The sequence below is a fragment of the Gouania willdenowi genome, chromosome 7, assembly GCF_900634775.1.
Source record: "Gouania willdenowi chromosome 7, fGouWil2.1, whole genome shotgun sequence".
NCBI lineage: Eukaryota > Metazoa > Chordata > Actinopteri > Blenniiformes > Gobiesocidae > Gouania > Gouania willdenowi.
The window spans coordinates 5,219,179-5,238,741 of NC_041050.1; the positions used below are offsets into that span (position 1 = coordinate 5,219,179).

Here is a 19,563-nt window from a genome sequence, read left to right on the forward strand (position 1 = left end):
ATCCGTATATGGGACTACACATCCCACAATGCAATGTGCGAATGTTTTCTGAGAATGAATTTGCATGTACTCCAGGTTGGGAATCACTGTGTTAGGTGCGTTCACACCAGTTTAGTCCAAGATTCGGTCCGAATGGGCAGAGGACAAGTGATCATTTTATCATCTGGGTTTGGCTTGGTTTGCGTTCAGAGCACAACTTCTGATCTGCTCCAAACAGCCTCTGGTGCGGTTACATGGGCTAACCAGTTGATGGCGCCGTTACTGGAGTAGACACTTCTCTAGGCAAGAAAACAGAAACCTGAAGAAGAGGCTCTCAACTATGGGACAAAGCAAGAACTTAAGAGTGCTCAGACTTTTGCCATCATCAACATTCAACAATGGAGCAGCAACAAGTTGGCGTAGTTTTGGTGGGTTTTGCACCGTCGCTGGTTGTTCTCGATCACCCACAATGCCATACTTCCCGTGTTTGATCCGGTCCGAGAGTGTTCAGGGCACTCCTAATCGTTCTAGACTTTGAATGCAAACGCTCTGAGACCGACAAAAAAATAAATAAAAAATAGCTCTAGAATTCGCCTGTTTGATCTGCTCTACTTTGTTTGCGTATTCACACCGGCCTGATAAATATAGAACAAAATCACACACACACACACACACACATACTTTTGATCCAACATGCTTTCAGCACATCCCCGATGAACAACCACATGTAGAGATGTGTTCCCAGAATCTGATCCTCATGTTGGACTGTTTACACTGATACAGATCTGTGGACTTTCTCTGATACAGGACTATGGATTCTGATGGTGGACTAGTCTGTGGGCTCTGATACAGGACTATGGATTCTGATGGTGGACTAGTCTGTGGGCTCTGCAGTCATGTGACTTGCTGGAAGAGCAGGGCTGCCCCTGAGTGGCCTCTGCCTGGGCTGAGTTTCCAGGAAAGAGGCCTAGAGGCTACAGCACAGGCTGCGAGGCCTGCACAGGGAACCATTGGCTCATTGAGAAGAACAAAAACACGTAGGGGAGGGGGGGAGGCTCTTACATAACCTGCCTCCCTCCATGACAGGAGGAGGGAACAGCACCACCGTCACAATGCAAAGAAAAACCTGTCGGCCTGCTTCTCCTCAGCGGGGAAAAGGCCTGGAATTCACCGAAGCAGCGGTTACACAGTAGCTACACAACAGCTACACAACAACTACACAAGTCCACAGGCATGTCACACACAGTGAAGTACAAACGCAACAAACACTCGTCATTCTCCTGCTAGGTGTTTCTTATGTGTTGTTGTTAGCACCGCACGCTAACGCTACTTAGCCTACACGTCACGTGATGCTTTGATGGAATATTATGAGCTGCAATGGTGAATGTTTACTGTGTTTAAAGGTCAACACATCACTGCCACCCTGTGGTTAAAAGATGAACTTCAGTTTAGCAGACGTCTCATCTCCTGCATTTTTTAATATAAAAAAATAAAATGATAATGTGAAAAATGAATTCAAAAGAAATCTCTCTTATAATAAATACGCAATACCAACACAGAAACACACACGAATAAGCAGATAAATAAAATAAATAGAAAAATAAAAAAAAAGTTTAGTTTAGGAAAGTCTTTTTAGCATAAATTTTATATCAGTGATACCAACCATAACTAAGATTTACTAGTTCTCAAATGTAAAGAATATATATCAGGGTTTTTCAACCTTGGAGACGTGACCCCATGTGGGGTCGCCTTAAAGGTTTAGTAAATGATCAAAATGAGACATATATATTTTTTTTAATTGATTATTCTTTTTCAAATTAAAACAACAATCCTAAACAACTACTTTCACTTTCTCAAATATAAATCTAGTTTAAAAGAAATGCAGTATAATGAGAAGAAGAGAGAAAACAATCAAGTAATTAAATAAAATAAGTTGTAAAAAATATCTGAGCTTGCTCATCTGGTCACTTTGTGCGCTAATTCTAGCTACTCTGTATTTGTTACACAGTAAAACAAACATAACCAATAAGTAATTCTAGAAAAAGAAAGTCTTTGGGCTCACCAGAAATATATGATATCAAAATGGGGTCACGATCTAAAAAAGGTTGGGAACCACTGCCTTATATACTCATAAGGGGGCGGGGAAAAGCTTGACATTGGCTTTTCAAAAAATATTACAACCAATCAGAGATCTATTATAATCCATCCTACTTCATTTGCATTAAGTCTAAGAGTACTACTTGTTAATATGTTGTCTTTACTAGCACTACTAGAAGAATAAAAACAGTCTACTAAGACTAATAGTGAGATTTTAAGTGTACTAGTAATCAAACATAGGGCAAAGTAGAGCTAAAAAGTGCTTTTTCCTTCCTAAAATCTGCGGTCCATCATCCAGCTTGGAAAAGGTGTCTCTCCTTCCAATGATCACATGACCAGTAAAAATCTGAGTGTAGACCTTCCTGCTTTACTGGTGAAGCAGATAATGCAGATTTGATCAAATATCCTGTGAAGAAAAATCCTTATACGTGACTGAGCGTGCTTCATTAAACCAACTGTCAATAAAGACCCCAAGTCTGAGTCTGATCAGACTGGTGTCACCTGTTGATCCTGATCACTGGAAACCAGTGAACAAGCTGGATGGATGGGATCCTTAGATGTACTTCCTGTGCATTCTTTCTACACTTCCTGTTTCAGCACGGTGATGTTACTCAGGACAACCTGTGGCTTCAGGCTTCCACTTGTCCTAACTCGTCTCTTCTAAAGCTCCTGAAAGGCGGCGTTGTTTCAAAGAGGCTAATTTATGCCAAAAATAAGTCACAACTGGATAATTAATGCATGTTAGTAAATGTGCAAACGTTTAGTCCTTTATTTAAAAGAAAACACAAACTCTTTTCATCTGCTTCATTGGGACGGTGTGAGTGTCAGGACTGGGTTTAGTTCAAATCAGCATCCAGTGACCACTGTGGGTCAGCTTGACTGATCAAAAGATTATGTTCATGTCTGCTCCAGGACACACACACACACACACACACACACACACACACACAGGGTCAGGAGTCGAACTCAGGCTGCCGCTCGATCAGAACCGTGGAGTCGTTTCCTCTCCTGGTGATCGGATCCAGACACGAAACGCCCAGAGCGATCAAACACAACCAGGCCTGAGATCAAAGCATCACATATTAAACTATTAAGACAGAGTTCATTTAATTATGTTATTCTGCAAATTTCAACAATTCACCAATATAACCTATTTACATAAATATCGCTGAAGATGATGATATATTATCAGATACAGACATAGTGTAGGCCTCAGACTCGTCACGTGAACCTAACAGCTTTCTTTTATCGTACAGTGTAGTTTGTAGATGGCTGATTATATATTTTTGTATATTTGTATTATATTCACACCTGTATCTAATCCCGATTATTCATAAATAATCATTATTGAATATTTAATTCTTAGATTATGATTTCTACTTGGAGCCACAGTAACAAAAGTAATTTCCCTCTGGGATTATTAAAGTATTTTTGATCCTGATTGCAGAGTTTTTGGAGGCAAAACACAAGAAATCACAGTAAGAATGAGGTAAAAACACTTCTATGGATCCGTCTACGGCAGTGTTTCTCAAATGGGGGTACGTGTACACACAACAGGGGGTACTTGAGAGAGAGAGTGGAAAATTAACAAATTAAAGCATTCAAAATATGGGATTTTATATTGTTTATCTTTAATTTAAAAATTATAATCATAATAATGATGATTAAATTAAAATACAGAGGTCAGTCTCTGACCAGAAATGATACAAACTTGATGAGGCACTAAATACCATTTTATTCCACTTATTTACAAAGTGAGTTCATTTTAAATGTGTGTTATCACTCATTCATTCCATCATTATGTTCTATAGTTATTTGGTCAAAGTATTCAGAGCAAAATGTTGTAGTCGGACAAAGAGAAAGAGGGTACTTGAACCAAAAACGTTTGAGTACCACTGATCTACGGGACTTCACATCCCACAATGCAATGCGTTAAACTTTTCCTGATAATGTCTATAAAAGAGCAAACTTTCGAGCAGAAATTTAAACCTTGTATCTCTTTTTTCAAGCAAATTATTTTCAATGTATTGATCTATGAGGCCTACACTATGGATATATCTGATAAAAAATATCATCCCCAGTAGCTTTAATACTGTATATATTGCTTTTATTCTCTGTACAGTGTTTTTTTCTATAATGTTGCTTTTTGCATTCTTTTATATATTCTGAATTATTTTGTAGCTTTTTATCAAGTTGATTTTTCTCTTCACATACCAAATATCCCACAAATGTGAGGTAAGTGATGGAGAAGAACGCTGCCAGCACGTAGAGCCCCACGCTGTGCAGTGACGACACGTAGTTCACAACAAAGTACATGTTGATGGCACACACCACCAGGATCACCAGTCCTCCCCCAACCTTAAACACTCTGAAGGACATGAGTGAGGATTTGTGGTTAAAAAAAACACAAAAAACAACCATTAACTTGTTCTGGTGAAGGAGAACTTACCGGCCATTGGCAAAGTCACTCATGAGTGACGGTAAACTGGTGAAGGTGAGGATGGGGATGAGGGCGAAAGGCAGCTGGGAGACAACAGCAAAGATAGTTACTACTTTTCATTGGACATATACAGTAAATCATCTCTCATTCACACAAAGAAAACAGGGTAAGCTACAGATATTGTAACACTGGGGTGTCAAAATCATTTTGATTCAGCGGTCATAGTTGAGAACCGTGCCCGGCCAGAACTTATTTTGCATTTTTCTAAGGAATAAAGTCCAATTTTAACATGATTGTAGTGTAGTTTTAACAGTTTAACGTGTAACTCATTGTCGATTCGCAGTTTCTCAAGTGCAGCATTCCCCCCTCAATACCTGCATACTCTGCAGCACGTTGAGGAAATCATTCATGCCCGTGAGTCGGTGCACATCCTGGAAAATGGCCACCAGCAGAGTGGGAATGATGGCAATAGAACGAGTCAACAAGACCCGGGCGAACCGCGACCAGCGCAGGTTTAGAAAACCCTGAGAACATAAACAAAAATACAACAACATATTATCGTCCTTAAATCAAACTCTAATGCAGGATTCTTTCACTGTTAACTTCCTCTTCCACTGACCTCCATCACAAACTGTCCAGAGTACGTTCCCGTCATGGTGGAGCTCTGACCAGCAGCCAGGATGCCTATGGCCCAGATATAGAGCGCTGCTGGACCAAAGAAACAGCCAAGAACCACACCCTGACGCCAACACACAAACAGGGAAGAAAGTTAGTTAAAACTACCAGGACACAAACACATAGAGGGCTGGAATCAATAGTGTTACTGTTCATGACACTGAAAAAGTACAGTTTATATGGAGATTAGATTTTTTTGTCAGCTAAAGACAGTGTACAGCCTCATAGATCAATATATGAAATACAAGTGGCTCGATAAAAAATGTAAAAGGTTGAAATTTCCACTCAAAAATAAAATTTGATCTCCGTTGTAAACTCTCCATTCTGAACATTGTCGTAAATCTTTTGTGCACTGCATTGTGGGATGTGGAGTCCCGTAGACGGCTGCATGGAGGTGTTTTTCCTTCAACTTTCACATTCAGCATAATTTGTTCTTTTTGAAACTACTAGCTGCAGATAGGAGAGAGTGGGAAACAGCTATGGGACGCAAGCTCAGGGTTGATCACCCTGTAGCTGGCCACCTTTGATGAGGGTGTCTAGTGTTAAAAAGGCTGAAACACCCCCTGATTCTACTACTGATGATGCGTCCCAGAATTTACATCCATTACACAGCTCCTACGCCACTCTCACATGCTAAACCTCATGTTGACTACCATCGTTTGACACAAAGGACGGTTTAACATCATGTTCTGAGTTGGGCTTGGCCCTCCACCTTTAATGGATTTTATATCTAGGAGTACAAATACCTGGGACTGCGTGATTGACAATAAACTGGAAAAACACTGACTCCCTCTACAGGAAGGGCCGAAGCCACCTCTATTTTCTGAGACGACTGAGGTCCTTCAACATCTGAAGAAAAATGATGAGGATGTTTTATGTGCGAGTGCGATTCTCTACACTGTTGTTTGCTGGGGGAGCAGACTGAGGGTCACAGACGCCAACAGACTCATCCACAAGGCTGGTGACGTTGTGGGGGTGAAACTGGACTCTCTGATGGTGGTGACAGAGAGAAGGAGCCTGTCCAAGGTGAAGGTCATCTTGGTCAATGAGTCCCACTCACTCCATGATGTGCTGGTCAGTGACAGAAGCACCTTCAGCACCAGGCTGATCCAACCACGGAGGCAATCAAACTTTACAATTCATCACTGTAACCTCACAGTTTTGATTGTTGTAGATATCTGTATTATATTTGTATTTTTATTATTACTATTATTTATCTTGTTTTATTTTTTTACTACTGTAATGTGTGTGTATCTAATCCTTATTTTTAACATTCTTTACTTAATTATGCACTTATTAACGTTTATTCTTTCTTTCTTCTTTGTTTAACATTTATTCTCTTTATTTGTAATATATTATTGGGTTGCTGTAACAACGGTAGTTTCCCCCTGGGATGAATAAAGAAATTCTGATTCTGATTCTGATCTAAAAAAACTAACACTGGAATAAAGACCAGAGACTGTGTAGTACAAAGGCACCGGGCTAAATTTAGCCAAATGGTGGTTTCTATCAGAGGCACAAAATTATGGAATACACTTCCAGAAAACATCAGAGACTGTGGCAATTACCCAACCTTCAAAGCAGTTGTCAAAAATTGGTTGAAAACAAAGCAGTCAAGCACCCATAGATAATATTGGACTTTGTTTTTTTAACTCCTGACTGTTGTTTTTGTTGATTGTAAAATGTATATATGTGGTAACATGTTTTCTGTCAACAGTCAGATTTAGTGTTTGTCTCATTGTGCCACGTTGCTTGACTGCATGTTAAATGTTATTGTTCAACTGTATGTAAATATCATGTTTACCTGCCTTAGGCAGGATGACATTTAGCTATTGTGCTAACTCTGGCATATTTATGTTGACGGTGTTTGCTGACACATTGATTAATATGTAATGTCCTAATTCACATAAATAAATACATACATAGGCTTAGTAAAATTATCATATAAAAATCCTATTCCTGCTTAACTGAGATGCAAAAGAAAGAGCTCAATAATTAATTTGTGTTTTAACTAATAATCAATGCTTTTCCTGCAATTGCTATCAATACAGAGTCATTCTTTAACATAAAAAATGCACCTTCAATGGTCATGTAGAGTCAACGGTTTGATGGGTCAAGGCTGATTTGTGAGCACAAAGGAGAACCTACACAACATACTTAGTGTGATCAATGTGTGTGTGTGTGTGGGGGGGGACATACCCCTTTATAGATATCCACTTCCAACGTTTCATTGTTCTGAGGAAACAGGTGAGAGTGAGGACTTCCTGTTTGATTGCAAACATTGTACTGTAATAAAGAAAAGACACACAAATACGAGACGGATGAGAAACAAACCCTGTTGATAATCTGGTTCAGGTTTAATTGTCTGGACGTGGACCTGCTGTTCACTGTTTGGAAACTCACCACCTCCATGTTTGTGCTCTTGTAAAAAGCCTCTGCAAACACAGCCACGACAAACACATTGATGAGGAAGGAAATGAACAGCGCCACCGTCGACTCGATGAAGAAGTACTTGTTGGCCTCCTTCACCTCCTTCTTATTGGATCGATCCACTTCTCTAGACTGGGAGATAAGTGACAGGTGAGGTTTATTGGGCCAGTGTCACTCCACTTCACACACAGAGCTCTGGGATTACCATCCAACCTTGACGAGGGCTGAGTGGAGGTAGATGTTATGAGGCATGATGACGGCGCCCACGATGCCGACCGCCTGTACGAGCTGGGTGGATCCACAGTCCTCACAGTACGGAACAAACATCCCCTTCAGCAGCTCACCTTGGTCTGGCCTCACTGTCACATACTGCAGTAGAGGAGGAGTGGGTTACTGTGCATAATAACTACAAGGACACATTCACACATGTCCAGTCACTGTTCATTAAACGTAATAAACCAGACATGGGCAACATGTGGCCCCCAGAACAAATCCCCAAAAACTGTATTTCAAGAAGTTGGAGGGAGTATAAAACCTGCCATAATACACACAATAACTCCCATAACACACAAATCGACAGCAAAATGCACAATGTACTAGGGACGTAACGATTAACTCAACTCCTGATACTGGGTTCACAATACGATTCTCTCACGATTTTTTTTTACAAAATGGGACTGTAGAAAAATTATGATTGAAAAATATTCCTTTATTTTTTTTGGGAAAAAAACTAGAACATACTGTACTATTTTCCTTTTATTTTTCATTGTCAAAAGAATCCCTTGATAAACTACTTAAAACAATGCAATTTAACTAAAAATAAATCTTGAATGAAATAAATAAAGGAATAATACAAATGAAGAAGAAGTCTATTAATTTTAATTCTGGTTCGATAGTAAACAATGCAAAACTTCATAATAGTTCTTTTTCTTTTTAAAAGTGCAATTGAAAATGTATTATGTGCCTTAACAATTGGACTTTAAAAAAAAAAAACAGTATTGCACTGTATTTACGTCAGATAATTGTTTGGACCAGCAGAGGGCGCTGGTAACCCAGTGGTCGGTTGGGCTGCAGCTATTCTGTGCTGTGAAGAAGAGATGCTATGCTAGCAGACAGAGCTAATAGAAAAACGTGACTTTTACAGATATTCACGTAATATTACAGATATTCTTTCGGTGCTAAAGGGGTAATGAATCATTCATGAACATGTTTAAGAGTAGAAGGCGGCCAGAAAGAAAGTAGTAGTAGATTCCGCCCACCGCCTCAGCATTTGGACAAGAGAAGGATAAACATATAAAAAAAGTACTGCGATTCAATTTTCAGAAAATCGATATGAACCGTGATACCTATGAATCGATTTTTAACTGCCTTACAATTAATCGTTACATCACTACAATGTACACAAAACACATGAGAAATTAGGAAAATATGCAAAATGACTCGTAAAACACATTATAGAATAGCTCCAAAGACACACAAACTGTCAACAAAATTGCACACAATGACAGGAAAATACAGAAAAACAACAACAAAAATACAGGAAGTGACCCCAAAGATGCACAAATCGACAACAAAATTACAAAAATGACAGAAAAATACACATAATTACAACAAGAACAAAACAAAAATAACAAAAACACACAATGACTCCAATAACATGCAAAATGATTAAAAACAGACAAAACCAAAAAAAAAAAGACCCCCCCCCCCTTTATTAATACTCAGATCAGTCATGTGGCCCTTGGAACAGATACAATCACATTTTTCTAACCCACGCTGTGATAGAATTGCCCATCTCTGTAATAAACTACAGATTGTAAGAAAAGTCCTGTTTATTTTAATACAAATCTATTTTTATCAAGGGTTTACAAACGCTGTCCTAGAGGGCATCAGTCCTGCATGTTCTTTATTCCTTTCTCCTGAATTTGATTAATGGGTCAATGACGTGACACCTAAATATTCTGTCCAACTGCATTTCTTTTAGTTAAAAAAAAAGGGTTAAATGCACAAAAAGATAGTTAGGGATAGCTATGGAAGCTGATTAGGGCCAACTTTGATGGAGAAAATAATTTTGGGCAAATCAAGAATAAAGTCAAAATGTCGAGAATAAAGTTGAAATATAATGTTATCCAGGAAGTTTGTTATTATTTGAGCTATAGTATATAGTCATCTTAAAAATGTAAATCCTTATTTGAATCAGAAATAAAATGGGTAAAATGTGACCAAAAAATGGTGGAAAAGGTAGTAAAATGGGATTTTAAAAACCACAGAAATTGGTTGAAAGTGTGGGACTTTTTTTTTTTTCTTCTTCGAGCAAATGATCTTTGATTTTTATTTTTTTTTAATCTATATGACCTACACTATGGAATTATCAGATAAAATAAAATGTGTGGGGAATAGAAATAAAAAAATTAAAAAAGGGATATATATATGTGTGTGTGTGTGTGTGTGTGTGTGTGTAGTAGCTTTAAATGTGTTTCCGTCATGTTTTACCTCATATCCGAATGTGATGGCCATGATGCTGATGAGCAAACCAAAAAATGCCTCCAGCTTCCTCAGCCCTGCAGAGAAGCAAAGATACCAGTTCATAGTCCATGCAAAGCAGAACCAGTACAAGTTAGAACCAGCAGAACAAACCCACCATACTTGTCCAGGAAGAGGAAGACAAAGGTATCAATGATAGTGATGAGGACTCCGCCCCACAAAGGTATCCTGTAGTCAGACAGAGGGTAAAGTTAAAGCATGAGAACCATAGTGTAGCAGTGTGTGTGTGTTACCTTCCAGAGGAGAGCAGGTTGAAGGCGATGGCACAGCCGATCACCTCCTGCATGTCTGAGCCGATGATGGCCAGCTCTACCATCAGCCACAGGATGATACGAGGCACCTGGACACACGACTGAGGTCAGTATTCAACAATATGAGGTCATATTTTCACTGGCATTTGTTCATTTGTTACTGTTAGCAGGATTACGTCAAAACTACTCAACGGATTTTGACAGAATTAGACCTCACACCAGTTGTTCCCAAACAGGGGTACGTGTACACATGATTTGACAAAAATGCAAAGGGGGTACACGGGGCAAAAAAAAATGGGAACCACTGCGTTACACAATGGAAGAGTCCATTACATTTTGGAAAGGATCTGGATCATTATACCAACATTATATATCAATATTAGACCTGTTTAAAAAATAATCAAATGCCCATCGCTCATCATTGATGAAATTTCCAAAATTCATATCTGGGTTCATAGTTGACTGATCTTTATATAATTTGACTCATTTAAGTCGGGTTGGTTCCTCAGTTACTTCGTCAGTGCCACACTGACTGTTCTAACACTAACTAGCTGTAATATTAAGGCTTTGCATTCATAATAAATGAATTGTGAAAATAATCTCTCTAATAATCTCTCTATTACTTTATGTGATATTTGGATTCTTAGGCGAGGGCTACATGTTGTTTACACCAGTGATTCTCAACTGGTGGGTTGGGACCCAGAAGTGGGTTGCAAAGCTGCACTGGGCGGGTCACGGACAGCTGGTCAAAAATAAATAAGTACTTAATGTCTCGCATGTTGAAACTTTGCTTTTGGCATGCATGCTGTGAAATCCATGTTGCAATGGAAAATATACAGATTTATGCTTTAAAAAAGATTATATGTGTTTGGTTTTCAACAGCTAGTTTTGAAAAACTCAATTTGATTGGTTGAATTCTAAAAAAAAATGTCGCTATTTAATCGCCGTGGCAAGATGTGGATTCCAGGGTGAGACCAGTTGAGAACCCCTGGTTTACACTATGTGGTAACCCAAATCATTGTTGTAAATGTACGATGAACCATAAGCGTTGTCTTTTAAAAAAGGTATTGTATTTTAAATGAAGGCAGTATTTGGATTGAATGTTCACACCACAGTTATGCAGATGATGTGATGCTCTACAAAGGTTGAAAAACCTCACCGTACGATACTGACGATGGCAGACTTCTGCCAGGTGCATCCCAGTGACCACGCCCAGTCGTGCAGCGAGTCTCTGCAGCAGTAAACCAATGATGGTGGCTCCCAGCAGCACCCAAAGGAGCTGAGGGGGTTCATGAGAGGATGAAAGTGAACTATTTTAGTCCGTCATTCGTCAAAAAACCCCAATAGTATACTTAAAAATAAATAAATAAATATATATTCTTAAATTATACAACATCCAAGACAGAAACAGAGACATCGACAGGTTACTAAAAATTACAATATACAATGTGTGTGTGTGTGTGTGTTATGAGGGAAGAGATAAGGGAAAGTAAAAAAAGGAAATAAATAGTTACTGAAGCAGTTTTCAACAGAAGAAGAAAAAGATTAATACATTTAAAACATAACACAATTATCAATTATAAATAAATAGATCATGTGTCAAACTCATGGCCCGGGGGCCAAATCCGGCCCTTTCGAGCATCTAATTCTGCCCGCAGGAGAAAGTCAAAATGTTAGAGAAAACAAGAATCATTGTTTTCATGGTGAGTTATCGCACGATTGCAGTCATTTTTAATGTTAAACAGTTGAAAAAACTCAAAATTCTAACAAAAGCCTAAAGTTTTACTTAAATTAGGAGATAATGTTAACCTTAATTAAATAGAAGTTGGACACAAAATCCCTGTTGGGACTGATATCTATCACTTATTGCTTGGACAGGGTGGGTTTCTTACAAATTCTGAATTGTATGTATACGTGGAAGTGCAAACTGAGCCTCAGATTTTATTTGGATCAAGACATTTGACATTTGTTGTTTTTTACCAAAGAGAATCATACAGTACACGTCCTCTGTGAAACAGTTGTTTAAAAATGTTTGTATAATGTATGATCTTACAATATGCTTCATGACTGAAACCGTGCTGTGAAAATGGAGGGGGATGATGTATTGTGTGTGGTCAAAGTGTGAGGCTGCACCTCAGTGAGTAAACATTCCAGCAGGTTGAAGGAATTCCACTGATGAATACAGGAATGTGTCTTAAGCTTCTGCTTTTGTTAAACTTTGTCCTGCAGCGTTGAGCGGCTCCAGAGTTACTGACTGACCCATCATTCAGCACCAGGACGGTGTGTACGAAAAAAATCGATTATGTGATATATCGCAATATATCACTGTGCGATTATCGTATCGATCCAAAAAATATCCAAAAATATTTCTTAAATCATGTTTTTTAATGAAAAAAACATTTAATTGCGCTAACATATGCATAACATAGCAATAGAAATATCAGGTAAACTCCCAGTTACTAGGTGTCAGTGAACCATATCAGACCTTGTTAAACTACATCACTCCTCAATACATTTTAGATTTGAGGTTAATTATACTTTATTTTCATAAAACATACCGGGCACTTTTATAGATGAATGGGGTTACTTTACAAAAAAAAAAACAACAATAATAATTTAAGACCTTAACAGAAACAGAATCTGTTGTAGAAGCAAAAGTTTGATAAACATAACAGTTGTTTTTTATATTGGTATTTAAATTACAGTTAGTTACTATTTATTTTCAAATAGAAAAATCTGGTATTCATTTTCACTGTTACGTGGATGACACCCAACTCTACCTCACCAGTAAACCATCTTCTACCCTCCCCCCCATCCCTTACCGACTATCACAGAAGTTAAATTCTGGTGAAATCATAATCTCCTAAAACTCAGTGACAAAACAGAGGTTCAACACTTTCCAAATCCAATAGTTTCTCCATCCAAATCAACAACTCCTCTGTCTCCCCCTCCCCACAGGTTAAGAGTCTGGGTGTCATCCTCGACGGCACTCTATCTTACAAATCCCACTTCAATAATATCACCCGGTCAGCATATTTCCACCTCCGTAACATTAATGGCCTCCGCCCCTCCCTCACCCCTCACACTGCCGCTGTCCTTGTCCACAGTCTCGTCACTTCCTGGCTTGATTAATGCAGTTTCCTTCTCTTTGGTCTCCCCAGCAAATCCCTCCATAAACTTCACTTAGTTCAGAACTCAGCTGCCAGCATCATCACCAAAACTCCCTCTACCTCCCACATCACTCCTGTTCTCCACCAGCTCCACTGGCTTCTCATTCAATTCTGCATCCACTTCAAGATCCTTCTGTTAACTTTTAAGGCCATTCACCACACTTTTACTGTTGTTTTTATAATGTTTTAGCTTACATTTTATTGTGGTTTTATTGTGTACTGTTAAGTGACCTTGGGTGACCTGAACGGCGCAGATGTTAATAAATAAATAAATAAATAAAATGTATTACTTGTTTTTGCAAGTCAAAAAAACTGAAATAAATTGTATTTCACACCATTTTGTACTTGTAAAGGTGAAAATTGTAATAATTGATATTGCAATATATCGTATTGTTTCGTATCGGGATATAGCGGGCTGTGAACAAACAGCTCAACAAACCCATTGTCTGTTGTTAGTTATTTCAGATTAGTCTTATTCCTTTTTTTATTATTATAATGGATTTAATTTATTATTGTATTATTCTGTGTTACCTTAAACCCAGCTTTAGCTCCAGACTGCAGGTCAGACTCGATGTTGCCCGGGTCGAGGTAGGCGATGCTCATCAGGAACCCTGGACCAGTGAAGGCCCAAAGCTTACGGAAGCTAAAGCACTTCTGTAATGAAATCAGAGAAATATTTGATTTGTTGATATTTTATGAATAATGTAAAATGAGAAAAAATGTGACCGTTAAACAACACAACACAGTTTCAGCTTCTTTAAAATGTGATCCAAATAAAATCAGGTTATTTTTTTCCATATTAAACCCATTAGTGTCGATGAAATGCCAATCTCTACCAGCAGGTAAAGCTCTGATTTAAGAGCTTTCATTCATCATTTAGTTTAGTTTAGCTTTGCGTTACAACTTTGGTATACATAAAAAATAATTTACTTATCATATACTGTAATTCGAAAACCTTCAAATACAAAAATCTGTTAAGTTTTCATATCTAATGTAAATCTTTGAGTTTATACATATTTTAAGTCTACTAGTACTACTAGTGACAGAAAGTCTAGTCCTCTAGTCCAGTGGTTCTCAACCTTTTCATACCGCGACCACCAAAATGAAGGGGGAAGCTTTTTGTGGGTCATCCATGAAGTCAGCAAAATTATGGCCCATTGTTATATAAATCTGTAATAACCACAGTTATTTATTTATCTGAATCCTTGTTTTGATCAGAAATAAAATGGGTTAAAAGTGAGCAAAAATGCTGGAAAAGGTGGTGAAATGGGGATTTGAAAACTACAGAACATGGTTAAAAGTTGCAAATTAGAGTGGCCAAAAACAGACAGAAAAACTGGTAAAGAAAAAAAAAAAAGGGTTCAAAGTGTCAATATTGGAAAAATTAGTTTAAAGTGGCAAAAATAAGCATTAAATATGGTGAAAAGAGGTTAAAAGTGACAACAATGGGTCAACACATGTGACATTATGTGGGAAAAGTGGTAGAAAAGGTTTAATTATAAGTGCTGAAAATGTATTGAAAGTGGAAAAAAATGTGCAGAAAAGGCCTTGAAATTTGATAGAGAAGTGGCAGAAATTGGAGTAATGTCGCAAAATTGCATTAAAAGTGCAAAAATATGACAAGAAAAAGTGATGAAAATAGGTCAAAATATGGCACGTTTGGTGTAGTTGCAGTAAAAAAAAAAGCAAAATGGGCTCAAATTGTTTAAAAAAATATTCTTAGTTTAATGAAGGCATCTGGTGACCCCCTCCCAGTGTCTTATGACCCCAAGGTTGAGAACCCCTGTTCTAGTGGTAGAGGATTTTGTTTTACGCACTAATGCACCAGACCGTTGAGAATCTTTCAACTTCTCTTCCTCAGGTTTTACCTCAGGTTGTGTAAATAAATGTGTTACCTTAGAGTCGTCCTCAGGTACACAAACCCTCTGGTCAAAGTAAGTACTGGCAAACTCTTCATTGTTGGGATTTTGTGGGAAGACGGAAGGAGCAGTGAAGCCTCTGTGAGTGTGTGTGGTCTGGATCACAGCTTTCCTCTCTGACGCGTCCTCAGCTGGACATTTACAGGGAAATCACAGCATGACAGTCATTGTTTATTATTCTATAGAACACACGTTCTATATCAAAGTGATTATTGTGATACCGATCATAACATCATCAGCCTGAGTCGATCCATCCAATAAAGAAACAGCTCGTATGTGGTGCCTAAGACCTCGGTCCCTATTTCATAGCTGACAAATTTTGAACATTTAGCTTATTTTAATTTCATTTGAGACAAAAATTCATGTAAAACAGCATGTTCTATATCATTGTTAAAAATGTGTACACATGAAAAATGAATCTAAATGTAAATGTTAAATGTAAATCTAAATGTTAAATGCAAATCTAAATGTTAAATGCAAATCTAAATGTTAAATCGGTCGTCAAGTGTAAAGCTAAATGTTTACATTTATATTTCACATTTATATTTACATTTAACATTTACATTTCGCAATTAGATTTAGATTTACATTTAACATTTAGATAGTGTCCAGTGTGAACCAGAGATAGGGACCGACAGACCTCCGTGACTTTGAAATAGGACAAAGCGGGTCTGAAAATGGATGGTTGGATGGATTTAACAGTTAAATTGAGATGTAACATTCATATTTAGATTGTACATTTACATTTAATATTTAGATTTACATTTAGATTTATATTTCACATTTAGATTGAGATTTAATATTTATATATAACTTTTACATTTAGATTTTTCATTTACATTTAGTATTATTTTTCATTTTACACATTTTTAACAATGATAAAACATGCTGTTTTACATAAATTTGTCTCAAATGAAAGAAAAATGGGCTAAAAGTTTAAAATATGTTGGCTATGAAACAGTGACAGTGTTTACATTCGACACCCCATAAACTCGAGATTGTTTAAATGAAGCGTACAATAAAAGTTTAGCTTTGGCTAAAAACAAACCTCGTCCTCCGTTCATCTGAGGAACTGGATCTGTGGGAACGTTGTAAGGAACAGGTGTGATGTTCTCACCCTGAGGCCGAAAGGAGTTTCTCACTGCAAAGAAAGGTGTAATTGAAGCACGATTAAAACCACTTTTACATGATCATCGTACACAAAACCAAATCCTCCAGAGTCAGGGATCCGTGAGAACCCATGGTGTTAGGGTTGTTTGGGTTTCTCAGGATGTGTCAGAACTGTCTATTTGTCCTTGAGCTGCTGAATGTGTGACTTAAAGGTGAAAATGTTTAACGTTAAACAACTTTAATTCATCCATTTATCTATTTTCCAACCCGATCTCTTCTTTTCAGGGTCTCGTGGGTCTGCTGGTGCCTATCCATTCCCAGCTGTTATCGGTGACTACCCGGGGGCACACCCTGAATCAGGGTTGGGGTCAATTATAATCCTGCAATTTCCCTCAAATTATTCCTCAAAAGTTCCTTATATTAAGTTAAAAAATTGGACACAAAATCAAGAAAATTTAAAGAAAACATCCTTCTGGGACTGATATACATCACTTATTACTTGATATTATGAGTGCTTTACATACTTTACATAATATTTATACGTGAAGGTGCAAACTAGGGCACATTGATGTTGAAGATGCTCGTTTAGATCTAATGCCAGAACCAACAAGGCAACCTCGCATGATGGCGCCTCCAACATGCTTTAGGTCTTTTCGGTCATAATTGGGTAATCTGATAAACTGGAAAGTAAAAGCCTTTACACATCATTATTCAAAGATATTATCTCTCTTTATCCTGTCCTTCTCTTTTATTTTCCCAACCCCACCCCCACCAAACCCAACCAGTCGAGGCAGATTGCGTCCGCTCTTCATTCTGGTTCCGCTGGAAGTTTCTTCATGTTTAAAGGGAGTTTCTCCTCTCCACTAATGTGAAATACACCTGGAATTTAAATCATCTTTATTTACCATGCTATGGCTGTGTTGTTGTTATTTTTGTGCTAAATAGAATACATTTAAAATATAAAAGCAAGAATAACAGACGCTATTATAATATAAGTTGAAATAAGACATTTCTATATGGGGTGCAGTTTGTAAAGTTGCTCAACAAGTTAGCAACAAACCATATTTAAAAAACGTATGTGATTTTTTTAATGCTACTTTTGACCACATTTACAGCAATACTTGTAAAAAATTTGATATTTTTCCACCGTAAAAATATATTGTCAACGTTAAATCTAAATGTTAAATATGAAATATAAATGTTAAATCTAATTCTAAATGTTAAATCTAATTCTAAATGTTAAATATTAAATTTAAATGTTACATCAAAATGTTACATTTAAATATAAGTGTTAAATCTAAATGCTAAATGTTAAATCTCAATGTAAATCTGAAATGTTTAGATTTCATATTTAACATTTAAATTTAACATTGACATTATTTTTACGAGATAAAAAAAAAAAAAAAAAGTTTAAACGTGGTTTGTTGTGGTTTACTTTAGCATGCCCAACTTTACAATCAGCTCCCAATATTTCTATATCTAAAATATGACCAGACTTTGATTTGTAAACTTCTTTAGAGGAATATTGAGACAATTCATATGAAATATTCACCTATAAATGATTATTTATATTATAAATGTTAACAAACATCAATATATTTCTTTATATGGTGCCAAAAAAAACTTGTGCAATTGATCATATATAAAACATGTCATTTTAAATGGACTCATAGTGGTAATGTGACGTTATTACAATGGTTTTAATGGCATTTCTGTATCATGTGCTGTGAAGGTTTTCTAAGGAAATAATAATCATGATCACACTAAGGTGAAATAGAACTTTATCAGGTCATAACTATGTAATAACACCTGAACAAAGAAGTGACGTGTTGGTCGGAAACTCCAACATTGTGACTCACCTGAGCGAAGAAAGGAAATCATGTTCTTTTCAAAGAACTCAGACTCGCGTCAAACTGTGAAAACAAGCCAACATAAAGTCCATTTTCACTCCTCTTTGACTGAACCAGAACCCTAACCTGGACCAGGTGAGGATCACCTGTTCCGCTCCTGGTTTCGGGCTAATAACAATGGATCACATGACCACGTTTGAACGGCGTCCATTTGGCAGGGGGCGTGGCCTTACCGGACAGGTGGCACAAGCGGAGGAGGGGCTAAAGCTAGAACACACCCCTTCCCCCAGTTTGATTGGCAGGACTACATAATGGCAACCTTTATGGGTAAAAGATAAAGATATACTAACTTTAGTTTCTTTTTTTTTATAGATGTAAATGCTTTAGGGAATTAAAGCATTCTGTTAAAAACAAATAGACTGATATAGAGGTAGATTTATTTCTATTATCTTTTGAATCAAGGGAAAAAGGTGTTCAAATGCAATTTTTGGATGGCAAATATTTGCTTCATTTTAAAAATGATTTGATTGAAAAGGTTTTTATTGAAGCAATGTTTTCTTTGTTTTTATTGAAAATATATTTCTCTTCATTTTTATTTTTTTTACTAAAGCAACTTCTTTTTTGATTGAATAATAAAGACAAATCTAAACCCATGAACTAAATGTTTCCTGTATTTTTTCCCTCCACACAGCATCAGACGATGGGTTGGATTTGTTGCTGTGACAGGCTGAATTTAAAATTTTGAAAGATGTGCAAAACACAAATTTAGTTTGTTCATTTATTTTATTGTAACACATTTTCATTACAATTTTGCGTCTTAAAAGTATTCTTTGTTCAAATTAAAATAATTATTCCAACTTTTAATTGATTTGCAATAAGACTTATTGGTGCTTTGGCTCGTACACATGCTCCATATATATTTTTAATCTGAGCAAGTTCTGAAGTGCAAATAATTCAAAAAAATTGGAAACATATAGATATTTTTTTTTATTGAATAACAAAGACTTATATTTTAACTCTATAGACTGAATGTTTCCTGTATTTTGTCCTTTGTCCATCAAGGTTGGATTTGTTGCTGTGACAGGCTGAATTTAAATT

General features: G+C 37.1%; 1 protein-coding gene across 1 annotated transcript; it reads right to left on the reverse strand.

The window, feature by feature from the left end:
- Positions 1 to 2,817: 2,817 nt before the first annotated feature.
- On the reverse strand, positions 2,818 to 18,685 carry LOC114467438 (natural resistance-associated macrophage protein 2-like). The gene is made up of 16 exons (XM_028453746.1): positions 18,475 to 18,685; positions 16,554 to 16,646; positions 15,482 to 15,636; positions 14,118 to 14,240; positions 11,576 to 11,695; positions 10,399 to 10,505; positions 10,263 to 10,333; positions 10,115 to 10,182; positions 7,835 to 7,990; positions 7,595 to 7,753; positions 7,391 to 7,477; positions 5,136 to 5,255; positions 4,891 to 5,040; positions 4,526 to 4,599; positions 4,291 to 4,444; positions 2,818 to 3,137 (listed from the first exon to the last, which is right to left on the reverse strand). Exons 1-16 carry the CDS (start codon positions 18,494 to 18,496, stop codon positions 3,030 to 3,032), a joined length of 1,767 nt encoding a protein of 588 aa, XP_028309547.1. The 5' UTR covers positions 18,497 to 18,685; the 3' UTR covers positions 2,818 to 3,029.
- Between the last annotated feature and the right edge of the window lie 878 nt (positions 18,686 to 19,563).

Coding starts and splice junctions, on each gene's coding strand:
- LOC114467438 (XM_028453746.1), bottom strand. CDS start 18,496: ATGATTTCCTTTCTTCGCTCAG. Junction 11,696..14,117: donor GAGCTAAAGCTGGGTTTAAG/GTAACACAGAAT, acceptor GAACCCCCTCAG/CTCCTTTGGGTGCTGCTGGG. Junction 3,138..4,290: donor TCACATTTGTGGGATATTTG/GTATGTGAAGAG, acceptor CTTTGATCTCAG/GCCTGGTTGTGTTTGATCGC.